The 16,995-nt window shown below is 46.5% G+C and overlaps 1 protein-coding gene across 1 annotated transcript in view; it reads left to right on the top strand.

Moving 5' to 3' along the window:
- The window catches only part of CLSTN2 (calsyntenin 2), a 564,551-nt gene that overhangs the window by 468,700 nt on the left and 78,856 nt on the right, over positions 1-16,995 (top strand). The window contains exons 6-7 of the mRNA XM_054595487.1: positions 5,481-5,666; positions 15,393-15,641. Of these exons, the coding sequence (XP_054451462.1) occupies positions 5,481-5,666; positions 15,393-15,641 (435 nt within the window). The remainder of the gene's footprint in view (positions 1-5,480; positions 5,667-15,392; positions 15,642-16,995) is intronic.

The raw sequence follows: 16,995 nt of genomic DNA on the forward strand, positions 1-16,995 counted from the left end.
ATGTTCTGAAAATAAATACCAGGCCTAACCCAGCTTCCAAGTGACCTTTCCAAAGCACAGCCTGGATATTTCATGCCCTCATCAAGCACCCGTTTATGGCTCTTCACTGGCCCTAAGGTGAACCCCAAACCTCTGAGCCAGCATTCATCATCTGATCTCTGCTTACCTCTCCAGCTCATCTCTACTTCCTCACCCCTCTCCAGTTCAGATGCCCTGGATATCCAGTGGAGATAAAAGTGCTTGCTGCTGAGCAAACAGAGCAACCCTAGCTTCTCCGGGTAGGAGAGGAAGCCTCTTGATGCCCAAATCAAAGTCACAAATCTCTTGGAGAAAGTCTTAAAAGATGCCAGATGGTTGATGCCTGCAGAGATTGGTTAGAATGTCCGCTGCCTGAACAGTCCCTGTTCAGGGAGGCCCCCTTCCCATCAGTCCCACTGCCCAGCATCCCCACATCCAGCCACTCACCTTGTATGAATCCAGCAATTTCCTAGAAAGCCTTCTTCAGTTGCTGAAAGCTGAGACCAGGAAGAGCTGGAGGCCCCTGAACATGCACGGTTAAGGAAAGATGAATGTTTTGACACACTTGTGCCTTTCCCTTTCACGCAGAGTTGGAACAATGGACCTGAATGCCTTGGATTACAAGAGCCCCCAAAGCCCGTGCTTCCCAGAAGTCTCAGCTTAGCGTTTTTCCACCTCCAGGCATTCAATATGAGAATTCTAAGTGGTTAATATTCTCCTGATAAGAAAACATATGTTCCCTAAATTTAGTGAGAGTTATAATAAAATCATCATGTTTCTAAATCCTTAATCCACAGAGGGGGGATTTTAATATCTGAAGGCATTCCAATGATAGCTTTTTCAGAAACACTTAGGGTGTAATTGAGCCTGATTATTAAAACAATAGGTGGTCTTCTTCCTATCTCTTCACTAAAGAAAAAAATTGAACCACAATTCATAAACTAGTCTCCAGGCCTTTTATAAACTGAAAAGATTTTGTCTCTAAGCAGGACAGCTTTAAGAAGTTTAGGAAGCTTGCAAACCAAGGAATGGAATGTTCCAATCATGAAACTTCAAGAGGACAATCTCTGTGTTGGGTCCTTAGCCTTAAATGCTCACAAGAAGCCCACAAGGAGGTGTAATTATCTCAAATCTATAGATGAGGCAATGGAAGTCTAGAGATAACTGCTTTGCAGCGGTCACATGACCTGCATGTAGAGGAGTTGAGGTTCGAAGCCAGATCTGTCCAGTCTTCGGTGTCAGAGCAGCGTCATCCCCCACAGACCGCCCTTGGGGTCAAGCAGTGATGAAGCAGGCAACACCCCCTGGTCCTTTGCCAACATCAGAGATTATCACCTTTTTCTTTTTTATATCAGTATAAATTGAACGTTCAAAAAAGAATCTGTAAAGAATTGCCATTGTTTTCAGTTCTGGCAAATCCTCAGAACTGTGGAGGAGTTATTTTAAAAGAGCTGTGTGGCCTTGGGCAAAGTCACATAAACTCTCAGCCATGGGTTTTGTCAACTGTGCAATTAAGATAATAACACCCACTCACTTGGTTGCTGGAAGGATTAAATGAAAAAATAAGTGTACAAGAGCTTAGCACCTTGTCAGTGCTTAATAATAGTAGGTCCTCTTATTTCCCAAACAAATATTATTAAATAAATGATATTTTAACAATAATATATCCATTCAACATGTCCCTTGTGTTTGGTGCTGTAATAACTCTGCTTTTAATCCCCGCACGTCCTGGGTGGTAGGTACTACTTTTACAGAAGAGAAAATGGAGGCTGAAGGAAAGTAAGTGATTTGCCCAAAGTGACACAGGAAGTGGGAGGTCTGGGACTTGAACCTAGACACTCAGAATTTAAAGGGCATACTTTTAACTGTCATGCTCTCCTACCCTCCAAGAAATAACAATGCATAGACATTTCATGTGGCAAAGGCTGAACTTGATGACTTGCTTTTGCTCTCTTAACCCCCATCTCAACTCCTTCTTGGAAAATGAAAGCTGTTTGTGTGAGTTTCCCACTCTCTTAAGGATACTGCACTCCGAAAGCTTCATCGATTTCTTTTACTGTACAGTTGCAATTTTGCCTGCTCCTCATAAACCCTCAAAAGCAAGCCTCATGAGGTCACCGAAGCAAGTGGCAGAAGTGATGTTCCTAAAAACTCTTTTTGTGCCTGATTTCTCCCCAGGGAGGGCCTTGCTCCTCTAGCCATAGGGTGGCAAGAGGAATAAAAACTCTGCTAAGGCTGCCTGCACTGATTTTCCTTCATTATTTATTTGCTTCTTTATTTGCACCTCTTTTAAAAGGATTTGAGGTAGAATTTTTCATCAAAGATAACCACCAAAATATCTAGAAGAGAAAGAAATGCCTGCAAGGCCCACAGAATAACGGAAATGGATACCAAGGGTGTCTTGGGCTTCTCCAACAGAAGAGGCTTCCAGAGGAGGTGTTGTGGGACATCTCTGACACACTAGAAGATGTAGAAGAGCCTCAAGAACTGGTACCGTCGGGCTCACACCAAGGCCCATGCACAAAACCACTTTCTCCATTTTATCTGCATCTCGTCAGAAAGGGAAGATCCAAGGAGAGAGGAGTGAGGGAGGGAAGGAAAATAGACCTCCTCCTTGATGCCATTTTTTTGTTAGGAAACAAATTCTTCCATCAGCAATTCTGAACCAATTGCCTTGCTGAGAACAAAGAGAGCCACCCATGTCCCGGGCTGCTGGTGGGATGGACGGTGCTGTAGGAATGAGGGGAGGGGCTGAGTACCGGCCATGGGCTCTGTCTGTGGCTCACGAAGGGCTGCCATGGCAGCAGTCAAGTTCAGGTGCCGGGAGGTCCCCAGAGGCACATGGCTAATATTTCCTGTGCACTGAGCTAGGTGTGGAAGGATCAAAAATAAACATCACAAAGCCTGCCTGTAAAGAGTTTCCAGTTACTGGGGAAGGCAGGCACACAAATGGATAATTTCAATACGATATCCAATAGGACTCATTAACACTTCCAAGCACTCTCTCACGAGCATCTACTCTGTGCAGGCATTGCACGGCATAATAGGGATTCAGAGTAGCCATGAAGCTTGAGTCTAATGTCAGAGTCTAATGTCAAAGTCTAATGTTTAGGATGCTGTGAGAGCACAGAGGAAGGTTGCTACTTAGACTGCAGAAATCCTGAAAGGTTGCACAGAGACGACAAAACAGAAGGGAGCCCCATGCTGAAAAAAAGAGCATGATCAAAGGCATGGTGGCATGAAATTATTTCATACCTAGGACACACTACAAGGCTGGGTATGTGTTTGCGGACTGCTTCTCCCAATATTGTGACTTTCAGATACATCCTCTAAAAAGCCCTCCTGTCATCAGGTGGTTTGTCTTTAAGATTGACAGGCCATAACAGCTCCATAGCACAGGCCAAGCAGCTCCATAGGGAGATGTTAGGCCAGTCCAGATATGGCTTCTGGGAGCTATGAGGAAAAACATGTAATTAGGTATATTCTCTTGTCCATATAATCACTTCATCCAAGTATCCTCCCATGGCAATATCCCTGGAGATGAACCTCACAACCCTGGCGTGCAATCCCTGCTCTTGGTGCGCTCTGAGAAAACCCCTTAAAGAATAGCTGGTTAATGTGGGGGTTCAGAGATAAACCCAGGTTACATGGTTATCAAGCATGCAGCAAGGCTGCATGTAAAAGGATACTGCCCCCGTGGACCACACATCTCCTTTCCTCTCCCAGGATAATACCGATCAGGGCCCTACTGCATGCCAGGCTCACGTTGTCACACTTGGTCTCACCCAAACTCTGTAAGGTCAGTGCAATGGCCCCATTTTTATTGATGAGGGGCCTGAGGCTTGGAGACCTTCACTTACCTGCCCAAGATCTTTCTGACCTGACAGAATCAAGCCAAGATTATAGCTTCCTCTGCTTCAAACAAACTTTTCTGAGGCTTCCCACACATTCATCCTTGACATTCAGGCCTCAGCTCAAACAGGAACTCTCTCACTCTAAAGAGGCCCTCTCTGTTACCACTTTTCCTTTCAGAGCACTTACCCTCCCTGATAGGACAGACTTACTCATCATCCGCCTGTCTCCACCAGCTCCACAAGGCGAGGACCTTTCTTGACTCCTTTACTGTTCTACCCATAATGCTCCAAGCAGAGCCTGATACATGGAAACCCCAACAATTGGTTGCTTAGTAAACAAAGCCACCTGGCTGGACCCTAAGCCCGGCCCTCTCCACTCTACTGGTGTAGCTCAAGCCGGTGGCCAGTGGCCCACTGGGAGCTTGTGAGAAGCCCCCTGGTGGCTGCACACTGACCCACAGATAAAGGACTACGAATTTCTCATGGGTGAGGGCAAGCAATTCCATAGATTTTCATTTCTACTTCAACAAAGGTCAACATCCAGCAACATTCTATGTGACAAAAATGTATCTATGTGATAAAGTTTCCATAACTCATGTTTCTTAATGATTCAAATTCACTCTTTTTACTGCCGACAAGCTGGCCCTACGGTTGCACAGACTCTCAGGCATGCATCCTCGTGGAGTGTGGGATGCTCGCTGTTGTCAGCAAGCACGATTATTGGTCACTGTGAACGTCGCCTTGACCTGGCTCTGACTTTCAATTGCTGGTATTGCTGTTTCAATCAATTAGCCTGTACACTCACTCAGCATTTATGTGGTGCCATTTTCATTGTAATTTTACCCTGTCCAACACTTTATTGTCTCCAAATTATTTTTCCACTAGAAAACAGTGAGAACCATCAGCCCTTCTTAAGTGGGTAACAGTCCTAAATCTTTGGGGAAGAATCCTTGCATCCTACCTCATGACTTCATGGAATCCTTGAACTATCAGCCTGTTTTTTGTCTTATGACAAAACATATGTGTTCCTACAAATCACCACATTAGATAGAATGGGGGAAGCGGGGTAAGGGGCACAACACTCAAAAACATCATCAGTGACACGTAAAAAGGAAAGAAAAAATGGTAGTACAGTTTTATACAGGTTAAATGGCTAAGAAACATAAGTACTACAATAAATACGACACTTTACCTTGAAGAGCCCTGGCCTTTGCTCATGGAAGTGGATGTAGGAAGGGTTGCAGCTTGTGCGTTATTGTGAACAGGTGAAAGGAGGGTGGTCTGAATGGGATGCAGAGATGTAACCACAGGTGCGGGTGGGTGCAGCCCCGAACACAAGTGAACCTAGTAGCTGGAAGGTGTTTGAGATGTGTACGTGTGCACATTTGTGCATTGCTAAACAGCTGGCTTCAGCTGGGTGCGGTTTCCTGCATTCACCTAGTATTTCTCAGAAAGGCAATTTTGCATACGCAAATGTGAAATTCCTGTTATCCTCAAATTATTCCCTAATGTATCAGTTGTGTTGGAGCACATTCGCATATTCAAAACAAGTGTCATAGCAGAACTGGCTGTACCTGATTCACTTTCATCTTTTCTTTGTTTATTCAGACTGGGCCAAGAGGATTGAGTATCAGCCTGGCTCGGGGAGTGTGCCCCTGTTCCCCAGCATCCACCTGGAGACCTGCGACGGGGCCGTGTCCTCCATCCAGATCACCACAGAGTTGCAGACCAATTACATCGGGAAGGGGTGTGACCGGGAGACCTACTCTGAGAAATCCCTTCAGAAATTATGTGGTAGGTTTTACCCAGTGGGGACTGTTTAATACAAAGCATATTTTATTATATTATGGGAGAATGAGCCCTTCCCTCATTCTGTATGTAACTGGGGGATGAATATTAGGTTTGTTTAGTGTGCTTAAAGAGTCACAAGGCACAGCTTTTGGCATCAGGCACACTTGATCAGACCCCACCATTTACCAGTTGCATGGATGAGGGCAAGGAAAGCAACAAAGCCTCTATTTTTCTTCAGTAAAACAGGGATTAATGACACAATGTGTTTAAGCGCATCTACCAGAGGGCCTGAAGAAACACCGGCTTCCTTTCGCTGTGTTGGTTTATGAAGAGACATCTGACCAGGGGCCAAGATGAAGGGTGCTGTCAGTCCCTTGGGGAGAGGTTGGTCAGGACCGGGGACAGGACCAGCTACATAATTTTCAGGGCCCCAGTGCAAGTAAAAATGCGATCCTTCTTCAAAAAATCAAGAAGCATTTTAAAAATAAAACCACAAAACATTACACCAAGCTGGGAGGTCCTGTGAAACTGTTCAGGTCTCATGCCAGCAAAGCCTGGCCCAGCTGCCCAGAGAAGAAGGGCTTGGGCTGGGGAGAGATGGGCCAAGCGAAGGTGTCCAAGTGTCGGGGGAGGGGGCCTACTGTCCATGGGCTGAGAGATGGTGCCGCAGAGAGGAGCAGGCAAGGAAATAGGCCACTGGGCCGGGGGAGGGGTGCTACACAAGGAAGCTTAGCCTTACTGAGCGCCTACTTCATGCAGCCTGCCAGACTCCTTGCGTGCATTACTTTATTTAATCCTCTCATCTTCTCTGTTAGAAGGGCATTTATTCATCCAAGATGGAAAAATTGAGGCCCAGAGAGGAAACATGACTTATTCAAGGTCACACAGATAGAAAGTGATAGCCAGAAATTGAAGGCAGGTCTATCAGAAGGAAAGTCTCTTTAGCTCAATATCTGTGATGCTAGGCCAGGCCTTTGGAGCTAGAATGTGAATCTCTCAGGTCAGCCTGTAGAATAAAAGGACGTTCAGTATGGTGGGCATGTTCCCATGGGCTTTGTAAAAAAGACTGTCCATGTATTGACGGGCCTCCTTCATCTCCACCCAAACATATTTTATTTCTTCTTTGTTCTCTTCAAAAATACTCAAGAACTCACATCTGACCCTGCAGCAGTGCTGTGGGGAGCTTAGTCTTATACTGGGCCTGTATTTGGGGTAATACATTTCTACAAAGGGAAAGGGGGCTCCTGAACACCGTCTAGCCTGCCATCCCCCCAGGTGGCCCCTCCACTACTGTCTTGGGAACATTTTCCCCTCCTTAATATTGTCCCTCCCCCACACACACATACCTTCATCCGCACTGCTGGGTGCCTAAAGAATCAAGTGAAACTTTTAGAACTGAATGTGAAAAGAACCCTGCTTGGGTATCACCATGTCCCATTTATCATGTCACCAGGCCAGCAAGGAAGGCCTGTGGGAACGCGGGCTTCTCCAGAAGGATGTAGCTGAGCAGGGAAATCACCACCCCATCAATATCCCAAACAGCTCCTGCAAAAATGGATATAAGGGGCCCGCAATATTCAGAAAACTGCCTCCAGTCCTCTCCCCCACTCTGCGTACAGAGAGCCATCGCAGACAGCTTACTTTGAATGAATATCCCATTTTGCTTCCTGTGCACCTAAATTATGAGTCGACTGGACCCCACTCTGCTTAGAGCGACCGTGGGTTATAGTCATTTCCTAAACTCCTCCAGGTTATAAAGAGATGATGGAATCAGCTTGTTAAAGATCAGATGGGCCCAAGGGCATGCACTTGTGATTTGATTTTGAATGTTGCTGGGAGAGATGAGGAGATACAGGGAGTGAGACAGATTTTCTAAGGTAAGAAACTTTAGAACAAAATTGCATCTGGTGTTAACACAGCTCATTCCTCTGCACTGCCAGCTCCCCTTGCAGGAGGGCAGGTTCATTCGGTCAGAAAGCAGTCTCCCCCAAGGTGCATGCAAGATCAGCCGGTGCTCGGAGAGACCCTTTGTGGAGAGACATCTGCGTGTCTTTCTGGTAAACCTGCCTGGTAGTGCCACCCTCCACAATGATGGGAACTCTGCCCGAGTAACTCTGATGGGCAGGGCCACCCCTGCCTCCATATTCCAAGTCCGAATCTTGAAATGTGCTGAGATAGAGCTCTGGGAAAAAGGGCAGGTGCAAATAAGTGAGACTCAGATGCACATCTGGTGCTAGAGTCTCCTTCCAAAGGAGGCTGCTTATCGGGGCCCCCTGGTTCCTGCAAGCTGCGAGGGAAATGCAGGTTCAATAGCTTCTAAAACGGAGTCTGGGTTGTAATTCCTGACTCTCATGGGAACCTGAGGTTCTGGAGACAAGCTTTTATGTGTGTTTTAGTGGGTGGTAGGCAAGTTTCTTGGGGAGTTTCTTAACCAGGGAACTGCCATGACTTTTTAAGCCTCAGCATTCATGCATTTTTAATTCTGCAAATCTGTATTGACTTTGGATGGAAAGAGGGAAACCAATTAGGATGTTATTGCCATAGTCTAAGAAAGATATAATTAGTTCTGAACCAAGGGAATGGCTGTTGGTATGTATTTAAGACAGAGTGAGGAGGCAAAATGGGTGAGATTTAATGGTGCATTAGCTGTCAGGAGTGAGAAAGAAGGAATCTAAGATGACTCCAGGATGAGCACAGAGCTGGATGAGGGTGCCCCCAATAAGAACTAGGAATCTAGGGCAAGAGCAGAATTAGGGGACAATGATGACGGTCACCTGTGGAACATCCAGGCATGCTGCCCAACTCTAGCCTGACCCTCGACCCTCAGCAGACCTGCCTGCACCCTGCCCATCCATTATCATAGCCAGTGTCCTCCTGATGTTCTTCTTCTTGGCACCTCCTTTATCCCCGTGCCTGGCTTGTTCCCATCCCTAAGTCTTTGCTCGTGTTTTCTTTCTCCTAGGATGCCCTCTTTCCTCCTCATCATTCTAAACCCTTTCCTTTAGTCAATGTTCTCCTGCCCTCTATGCTCACCAGGGTAACAGTCCCGAGGTGCTTCCTCTGTAATTTTGCATTCTGGCATCTCTTCTCAGTGCTGTAACTGTGCGGGGACCCAAGCAAGGGTGTCTCCCCGTAGGGGCATTGCAGTGTCTGGTCATTGCCCACCTGCTTCCTTCTCCTGCAGCATCAGCTCCATCAAGAGCAGTGGTGGGGGAGTCGACAATAACAGGCGCAAAGCCTGCTCTCAGGAAGTGCCTGACAGGAGCAGCAGCACTTGAAATAGCCTCTTTAGTTCCAGTGAAGTACTGAACACCCAGCATATTGCTGCCTGAAGTTTGTACACTGAGACACGTCCACTCTGCCTTGAAATAAAAATAATCAGGGCCCTTAACCCATGTGCCCTCCAGCTTGCGGGGCTGGGCATAGCCAAAGAAGGCCTCCCCTACTGCCCTTGCTTTACATAAAGCCAGGCTTCTAGGAGAGGTTGGGCAAGCTGCTTATCATTTCCTCTTAATTCAGAGATTTAAGATGACGGTATGTCTCAGTACCTGGCTTTCTGGAGGTGAAGTGTCACAGTACTGCCTTGAGTATGAAATGCATGGTGAAACCCTTGGCAAGACCTCTTGGCCAAATTAAATTTGACATTAACAATAGCCCAAGAAAAGGTCTGCTTTGATGCCCTTAAGTCACTACATATTACAGTTAAATAGAAAAGTAGTTTGTGATGCACATGCCTTCATAGCCCAGAGGCCAGAGGTTGTTCCTCCTCGGAACCACAGACTCCTGGCAGATGGCCGGCACCTACCGCACATACCACCCAGTCAGCTGTTTGGTATGTGGAGTCATGAACTGCAAGGACAGGTCTTGTTGAAGGAAAGGCCACAGAATGAGAGTGTGCTATTAAATCAAATGATTGACCTGTCAGGGTAGTTCAGACATTAAGTTGTTCTCAGAATTATACACTGGTGAGACAGGAAGTGTTCATAGAGGATTCATTCACTCATTCATTTATGTATTAATTTAACAAATATTTGTTGAGTGTCCAAATGCTATGTATCTTGTGGTTATATGAAACTTAAGAAGACCACTTAACAGTTTAGTCTCCTGGGGAAGACCGACATGTTGAAAAAGTTAGCTCCCTGGTTCTCTACTACACCTTGCAGCATAACAGAGCTGCCCTCACCAAGAATCACTGACAGAGCTTTTCGTACCCTTAGAATAGCCCAACTACAGGAAGCTTCTCCAAGATACCCCTAAAGAGCTGGTGTTTCCAGCGGACCATATTAGTCCCTTAGTCAGAGCCAGTGCTTCCATTCCCAGAGAACTGAAGTGGGCCTCTTACTTTAAGGAAAATTGATGCATTCCTGTTGGGAATCAGATTAAGTCATTAATCACACACCAGTAAAAAGCTGTACACACTGACTCATGGATGATGACAGTGAGCAGTGAGCTCCTCTCCGGACATGCCTATGCCTTTGAGGTTTTATGCAGCTACCATACAGCATGCCCTTCAATCCTGGGGAGGTTTTTGCCTATAGTAGCCTTGCCCAAGGGGCTGGTCTGCAACTGAGTTTCTACAGCTCTCCCTAGGAACCTGGCTGACCACCCCCCATCCAAAGCCCATCTTGTTTCACCTAGAGATCCAAGTTTCTGATTCCGAGGTCTTGGAGGGATCCCTCTTGTCTAGGATTCCAGGGGTAGAATGATAGTCTTATCATAGGATCACTGGGGTATGAGCTCCTGAAATGACATCAGAAAGCCCTCCATGTCCATGCTGATGGTATGCAGATGGCAAAATGGGAATTACATGTACTAGAATCAGTCAGTTATGTGGACTATGGGTCAGAATACCAGGTTATGGTGTAGTAACAGATGACCTGAAAATCTCATTGGCTTAAAACAACTATGATTTATTTATCATTTGTACCACATGTTCTTGGGTTGACCGTGACTGTTCCTTGTGGGCTTCAGCTTGAGATCAGGCTAAAAGAACAGCCTTTACTAGAACACTGCTGCCCTTGTGGCACATCGAAAAGACACATGGTGAGTCACGTACTGGCTCTCAAAGATTCTGCCCTGATATGATATGCGTCATTTGCACTCACATTTCTTTGGTCAGAGCAAGTCACATGTCCAAGCGACATCAGTGGGTCAGAGAAGCCTATGGAGAACAGGATGCACTCTACCACCATGCAGTCCTACTAGGGCATTTGTCAAGAGAGACCCCCTGCTTCCCCTGACACTCTCTGCCACTTGACTGCCCCACCCAAAGACTTTCTGCTGGGTCCCGAAAGGTAGGGCCCATTTCTCTCTAGTTTATCGCTGTGTTCTCACTGCAGTACCTGGCATAACGGAGACATTACAGAAACATATATGGAAAGAATATGGAGATATTGCCAATTGTGAGAATGCTCTGCAGAATGAGGCCTCTGTCCTTGATGACGATGGTTTCTCTCCCCTGACACCCTCTTGCTTATCCTTGTCCCTTCCCATGCTGTGGTGGACCATGAAGACGCATGTCAGTCACCACTGCCACAGTCCCACCTGAAGTGCTGAGGGCACTCTGCCCTCACCAAGGCTATCCAGAGCAGAATGGAAACCCTTCAGTTAAGAAGCCCAGACAACAACACTTCCCTCAGGCTCATTTGGGTTCTCACACCACAGTGTACCCTGCAATCTGCCTCTTTCGCCCCTGTTTTTACCTACTGGCTGTCTCACAAAGGCTTCCCCACCTTGAGCCCTCTGATTCCCAGCCCGCCCCCGCTCACCATGTTCAAGCTGCAGCTGCTGTGCCCCAGACCAGTGTGCCCTCCCAGCAGCCTGGTGGCCCCCAGGGACCTTGTGGAGAGGTCCCAAGGAGCATCTTAAATACACCCTAATGGGCAAGCGATGCCACACCATCTTTGCTAGCAATGTATCTGTTTACCCTCTGCTCTCCACGGGATCCCTTGGGGAGAGGAGAGCGAAGAACTTTGGGAGAAGGCAAATCTCTCTATTTGTTTAAGTGCATCAAGAAATGAAATACAAGCTGTTGAGTTTGTGGAAATCTGCACCATCTGGTTAAATGCAGCTTGATGCTTCCCAGGAGGCAACATCTGTGGATTAGACAGGGTGGCCTGCTGCTCCCCTCACCAGGGAAGACAAGGGAGCTCTGCATCGATGGCCTTGCTAGGTCACATGCTGTCTTCAATGTGCCTTTCTGTAGACAGCCGCCTGTATAGGGAGCTGGGTTCCCGGGGACTGGGCTGTGCTTGGCAGGACACTGCACTGTGTGGTAGAAAATGCATTAGCCAGGTGTCTGAGAGCTGGGCTCACCTCTAGCTACCTGTGTGGCTGTGTGATCTTAGTCTTTTCCCCTCCCTGAGCCTCACCTGCTTTGTAAAATGTGCAGGAGGTTATAAGAGTTCCCTCCAGGTTCACTGAGGTGATGCAGTGGGGCGGTCTCAGGGAAGAGTAAAGAACTGGAAAGTCCTGATAATGAGCCCACTCACTAGCTGGTTGTGACCTGGGCTTGCTGAGCATCAGGTTTCTTACCTGCAAAGTAAAATCATAGTAGTAGTCACCACATAGCCGAGTAACTAAGAAAAAGCATTGAAGTACTTCATTTAGGTCTGGCACTTAGTGCCCCAAAACGGTTCTTAGGAAAATGATAATAAAGACCTGTAACTATGAAAAATAAACTTATATATGTATAGGATATACATATAGAATAACCCTGACCAGGGCAGGTTCTTTGGCTAATGCAACCAATTTTGCCTCCCAGTCTCTTTCTGTCTTCTCCCCATCACCTGACACTTGTACTTACATTATACCTCTCTCCCTCTGTATACACCTGTTCTGGGGAAAATTAGAAGTATCCCCTTCTCTTGTCTAAGATGCTAATTACAGTGTGAATTCTACAGGGACATTTGCTTAACAACAGCAAGGTCCTTAGCCCGAAATTCCCTCCAATGGTGGAGTTTTGAGCCTGGCACTTTCCACCCTGGTCCTGCAGCGTGAAGGCCAGCCCACATACGTCTGCCCTGGGACCTGCTAGATGATAATGGCTGCATTGGCTTGAGCTAGAAATCAGGAGCCCTCAGTGCTCAGCCTGCAACTCTCCGGCCACTGAAGTTTCAGGAACCGACATGCACTCTGTGTGCCTCAGGCACCAGGCCCTCTTTATGCTGGACAGGTCTTGGGGTCAGAGCCGACTTAATTATGGATCAGAGAAACTGTTGCCATGTTGCATTGTTCTGGGAGTTGTAAGAAAATGAACTTGTTCCAAAGGCCACATTATCTCCCACTCCTGAACTACCCCCAAGTCTTTACCTGCTACCATCTTGGTGGATTTCATTCATTCAAATAGCTATGGAGGGTGCTTTGTTAGTCATTAAAACATTAGTGTGAATTAACTTCCCAGATAAGTAAAATAGATACCAAAGGAGGCCCTAGGGGAAGAGGATGAGAGGGGCGGGGCCTGGACAAGGGCTGGATGGGCAGGCTCATGTGAGCATTAGGTGGGTGGCCAGAAGCATCTCATGGAGACACTAGATGGGAGCAAAGGCAGTTATACACATTAACAGAGTGTCTGCTGGGAGCCAGACGTACTACCAACCAAAAACTCTCATAAGGACACATGTAAATAACATAGTCAACACGGCCCACATTAGTCCTTGATACACATAAGCTGCAAGGTGATAATGAATTGGGACACCGGACTCTTCCAACCTCTCGGTCTGCAGTTCCTAGAGGCCTCTCCAAAGTGAGCCTCTCACAAGTGCTAAACAGAGCATATTTTTCACATAGCATAACTTTCAGCTGCAAGCTCGTGAGTGCTCAACCTTAGACGCAATGATCTGTTCCAAAACTGGAGGCAAAACTGGCTGGCTTCAACCTTTTTGAAATAGTGTATTGGTTTCCAATGTGGCACTTTCCTGAGGGATTTTCAAGGGTCATTTTAACTATACAAGATGTTTGTGGTGGCTACTTTGAAACCCAGTCCCTGGGTGAGATGAGGCTTTGATATGCAGAATTCAGAAGTTCAGTGATCCCTGGCAAATGGCAGGCAATACACCCAACCACTGTCCATTAAACCCATCCGCATTTATAACTGACTGGTCAGTCCTAAACCAGGAGAGGGCCTCCACACCTGTGGCCCCCAGCACCAAGCATACCTTAGGCGCCCTGGCTCTTATTTCCTGACAGTATCAGGAAGCCCCCCGGCCCTCCTCCTTGCTGATCCTTGCTCCTGTGTGGAATGTAAGGACGGGGAGAAAGTAAGGATGCCGTGCAGCAGCTTTCAAGCTTCCCTGGGAAGTCAGTGGAAGGCCAAGGATTATCCCAGCTGGGGAATCCAGCCTCCTCTCCAGGGCCTGCCCCTCCCACTCACTTCAGCTCCACCCTCCACAAAGTTGTAGGTGTGATTCTCCTGAGACGTAAATTTGCTCCTGACACTCCCACTGCTTCAGGTTAAGTCCCATGCACTAGCCTGGAAGCATGGCAGCAGCAAAAATAATAATAATTATAATAATACTGATGAAGTGATAGCTAACCTGACGTGAACATGCACCTTGTGGTGAGCATGCTGCTGAAAGCTCTAAGGCAATTTCTTATGCAGTCCTCACAACACCCTGGGAAGGGAGGCAATATAAAAGGAGGTGGAACTCAGAAAGGTTAAGTGACTTGAGCACAGTAACAAGGCTACAAGGCATGTTGCCAGGTGTCAGATTCAAGTTTGGCTGACTTCAGAACTGAACTACTATACCATCTGGCCAACACAAATCATTTAAAAAATAAAAAGTATGATGAGTACAAAGTGACTTATGCTCCTCATGGGATCAGGACCTGGAATTTCCCCCCATCATTGCCCTGATCACACTGTGTCACAGCTGTCTGTTGACTTGTTCGTCCTGAGCTCCCCCAGGTTAGGGACTGTGCTGATTCTCATTTACATCACCAGCACCTGCCAGGGGTCTTGGCATCTTGTAGGTGCTCAGTGAATGGCTGACAGGTTAATGGATAGATGAGTGCAAGAATGAATCCATTGATCCCAATCAAACCCTGGCCTTCACCAGGAATCTTGCCCGCTTAAGAAAGCCCCCCGGGGATTCCCATTTTCCTAAATTCCTCCAGCACTTTTTCTTTGTATGCTAGTTAATTGCACTCTGTCTTGACACATGTAGAACTTTCCTGAGTAGGTTACTGATGCTGCCCCAAGGGAACCTTAAGCATTTCAGGAGCAGGAATGGCATTTGGCCCTTGTTTTTCTGCATCACCTAGCTCAGGCCTGGGCACAGACCTCTGAGTTAGTACACTGAGTAGAGATGACCCTTGAACGATGTGAAGGTTGAGATGCTGACCCCCAGTGTACTCAAAAATACGTGTATAACTTTTGACTACCCAAAACTTAACTACAGATAGCCTACTGTTGGCAGAGAGCCTTACTGATAACATAAATAGTTGATTAACATATATTTAGCATGTTCTATGTATGAGTGCAGTATTCTTAAAATAAAATTAGCTAGCAAAAGTAAAATGTTATTAAAATCAAAAGGAAGAGAAAATACATTTACAGTGTTTATTTGGGAAGAAAAACAACCCACATGTAGGCAGACCCATGCTGTTTAAATCAGTGTTATTCAAGGGTCTAGTGTAGTTTATCCTGACCTAGCAGTGGAAAACAGAAGGTGAGGCCACCCACCCCATCAGCGATGACCCTCTGTTCTTTCTGTTCCCCGTCCCCTGCAGGAGCCTCCTCTGGCATCATTGACCTCCTGCCATCCCCCAGTGCTGCCACAAACTGGACCGCAGGACTGCTGGTGGACAGCAGTGAGATGATCTTCAAGTTCGATGGCAGGCAGGGTGCCAAGATCCCTGACGGGATTGTGCCCAAGAACCTGACGGACCAGTTCACCATCACCATGTGGATGAAACATGGCCCCAGCCCTGGCGTGAGGGCCGAGAAGGAAACCATCCTCTGCAACTCAGATAAAACTGGTGAGTCTTGAGCCCGGCCCTTCTGGTGGCTGCCTGTGATGTCCCAGCAGGTTAGGCAGAGACATGGCCACTGAAGATGTGGGAGAAAAGTGGGAGCATGAGAAGGGCCCTGGGAAAAGATTCTCGTCTCTGGATTTCTGGCTGCTGATTCCTGGGCTTGGGGTAAAGCAAGACCAGAAAAAGGAGAAAAGCAGATGTACAGACACAAGGAATGCTGGCTCTGGGAATAGTGGTTTTAAACTGGGTTCTTCAGAACCCAGCCTCCCAGAAGTAATTGGGGCTGATCTGCATGAGACAGGGACGGGGGTGCATCCTTACTTCAAGCAGAGCAGCTCCACCTTTACTATATTTTATACAGGGGTGGGCAAAAGTAGGTTTATAGTTGTGAGAATACAAAACACAGAGTTAATACCACGATTGTAATAATCATAACCTGCATCTCATTTTTCATAAGAACAAAAGTTTATTTTCAATGAAAGGGCCCTCTCTGCTAGTTTAAGTTAGTAGTTTGAATACCAGTGCCATACATAATAATGATAGCTAGCACGTGTTAGGCATTTTAAGCATGCTGCTATGCAAGACAGTTCATAGCTTGGCGGTTAAAATCTCGCCACCTTTTATTGGCTCTGGGACCTTGGGCAGGTTGTTTGACCCATCTGTGCCTCACTTTCCCCGTCTGTAAAATGGGCATTATAGTATTATCTGCCCTGTAGGGTTCTTGTGAGGATTAAATGACTTAATGTATACACAGTGCTTTAGAACAGTACCTGGCACACAGGAAGGGCAATCTGTGTTAGCTATTACTGTTCTAAGAAGCATCTCTCACATTTCCACAAACAAGCTTATACAAGCATTGTTGTGTTTCCCATTGTAAGGATAAGGAGACATCCCTGACAGATTAAGTAACTTGACCCAAGTTACACAGCCAAGTAAGTCTCAGAACTGGAATGTAAGCTTAGAGCTAGCCAGTTCCAGTCCTGTGCTCTCGTCACTGCGCCCTAAGTGCAAACACACACACACGCAAATACTGATACCTTATATGTATTTTACAACTCCGTCTTAAACTATAATTTCACAATTTCCCAAATTTACTTTTGTTAAATTACCCAAAATAAATAACCACAGCAACGAGAAGACAGCATAGAAGTATGGCTGATAGCACAGCCTCTGCTGATGGACAGCCCAAGTCTCTATCTCAGCTTTTCTACTATTTAGGGTGTGACATTTGAGGGTTTGCTAATCTCTCTGAGCCTCAGTTTCCCCACATGTAAATTGGGGAAAATAAACATGAAATAATGCATAAAATCATTTAGGAGCACCAAATATAATGTAATCGGTCCAGAACCCCACATTT

The sequence above is a fragment of the Pteronotus mesoamericanus genome, unplaced genomic scaffold (genome assembly GCF_021234165.1).
Source record: "Pteronotus mesoamericanus isolate MK-2021 breed Mesoamerican mustached bat unplaced genomic scaffold, CSHL_Meso_final scaffold_54, whole genome shotgun sequence".
NCBI lineage: Eukaryota > Metazoa > Chordata > Mammalia > Chiroptera > Mormoopidae > Pteronotus > Pteronotus mesoamericanus.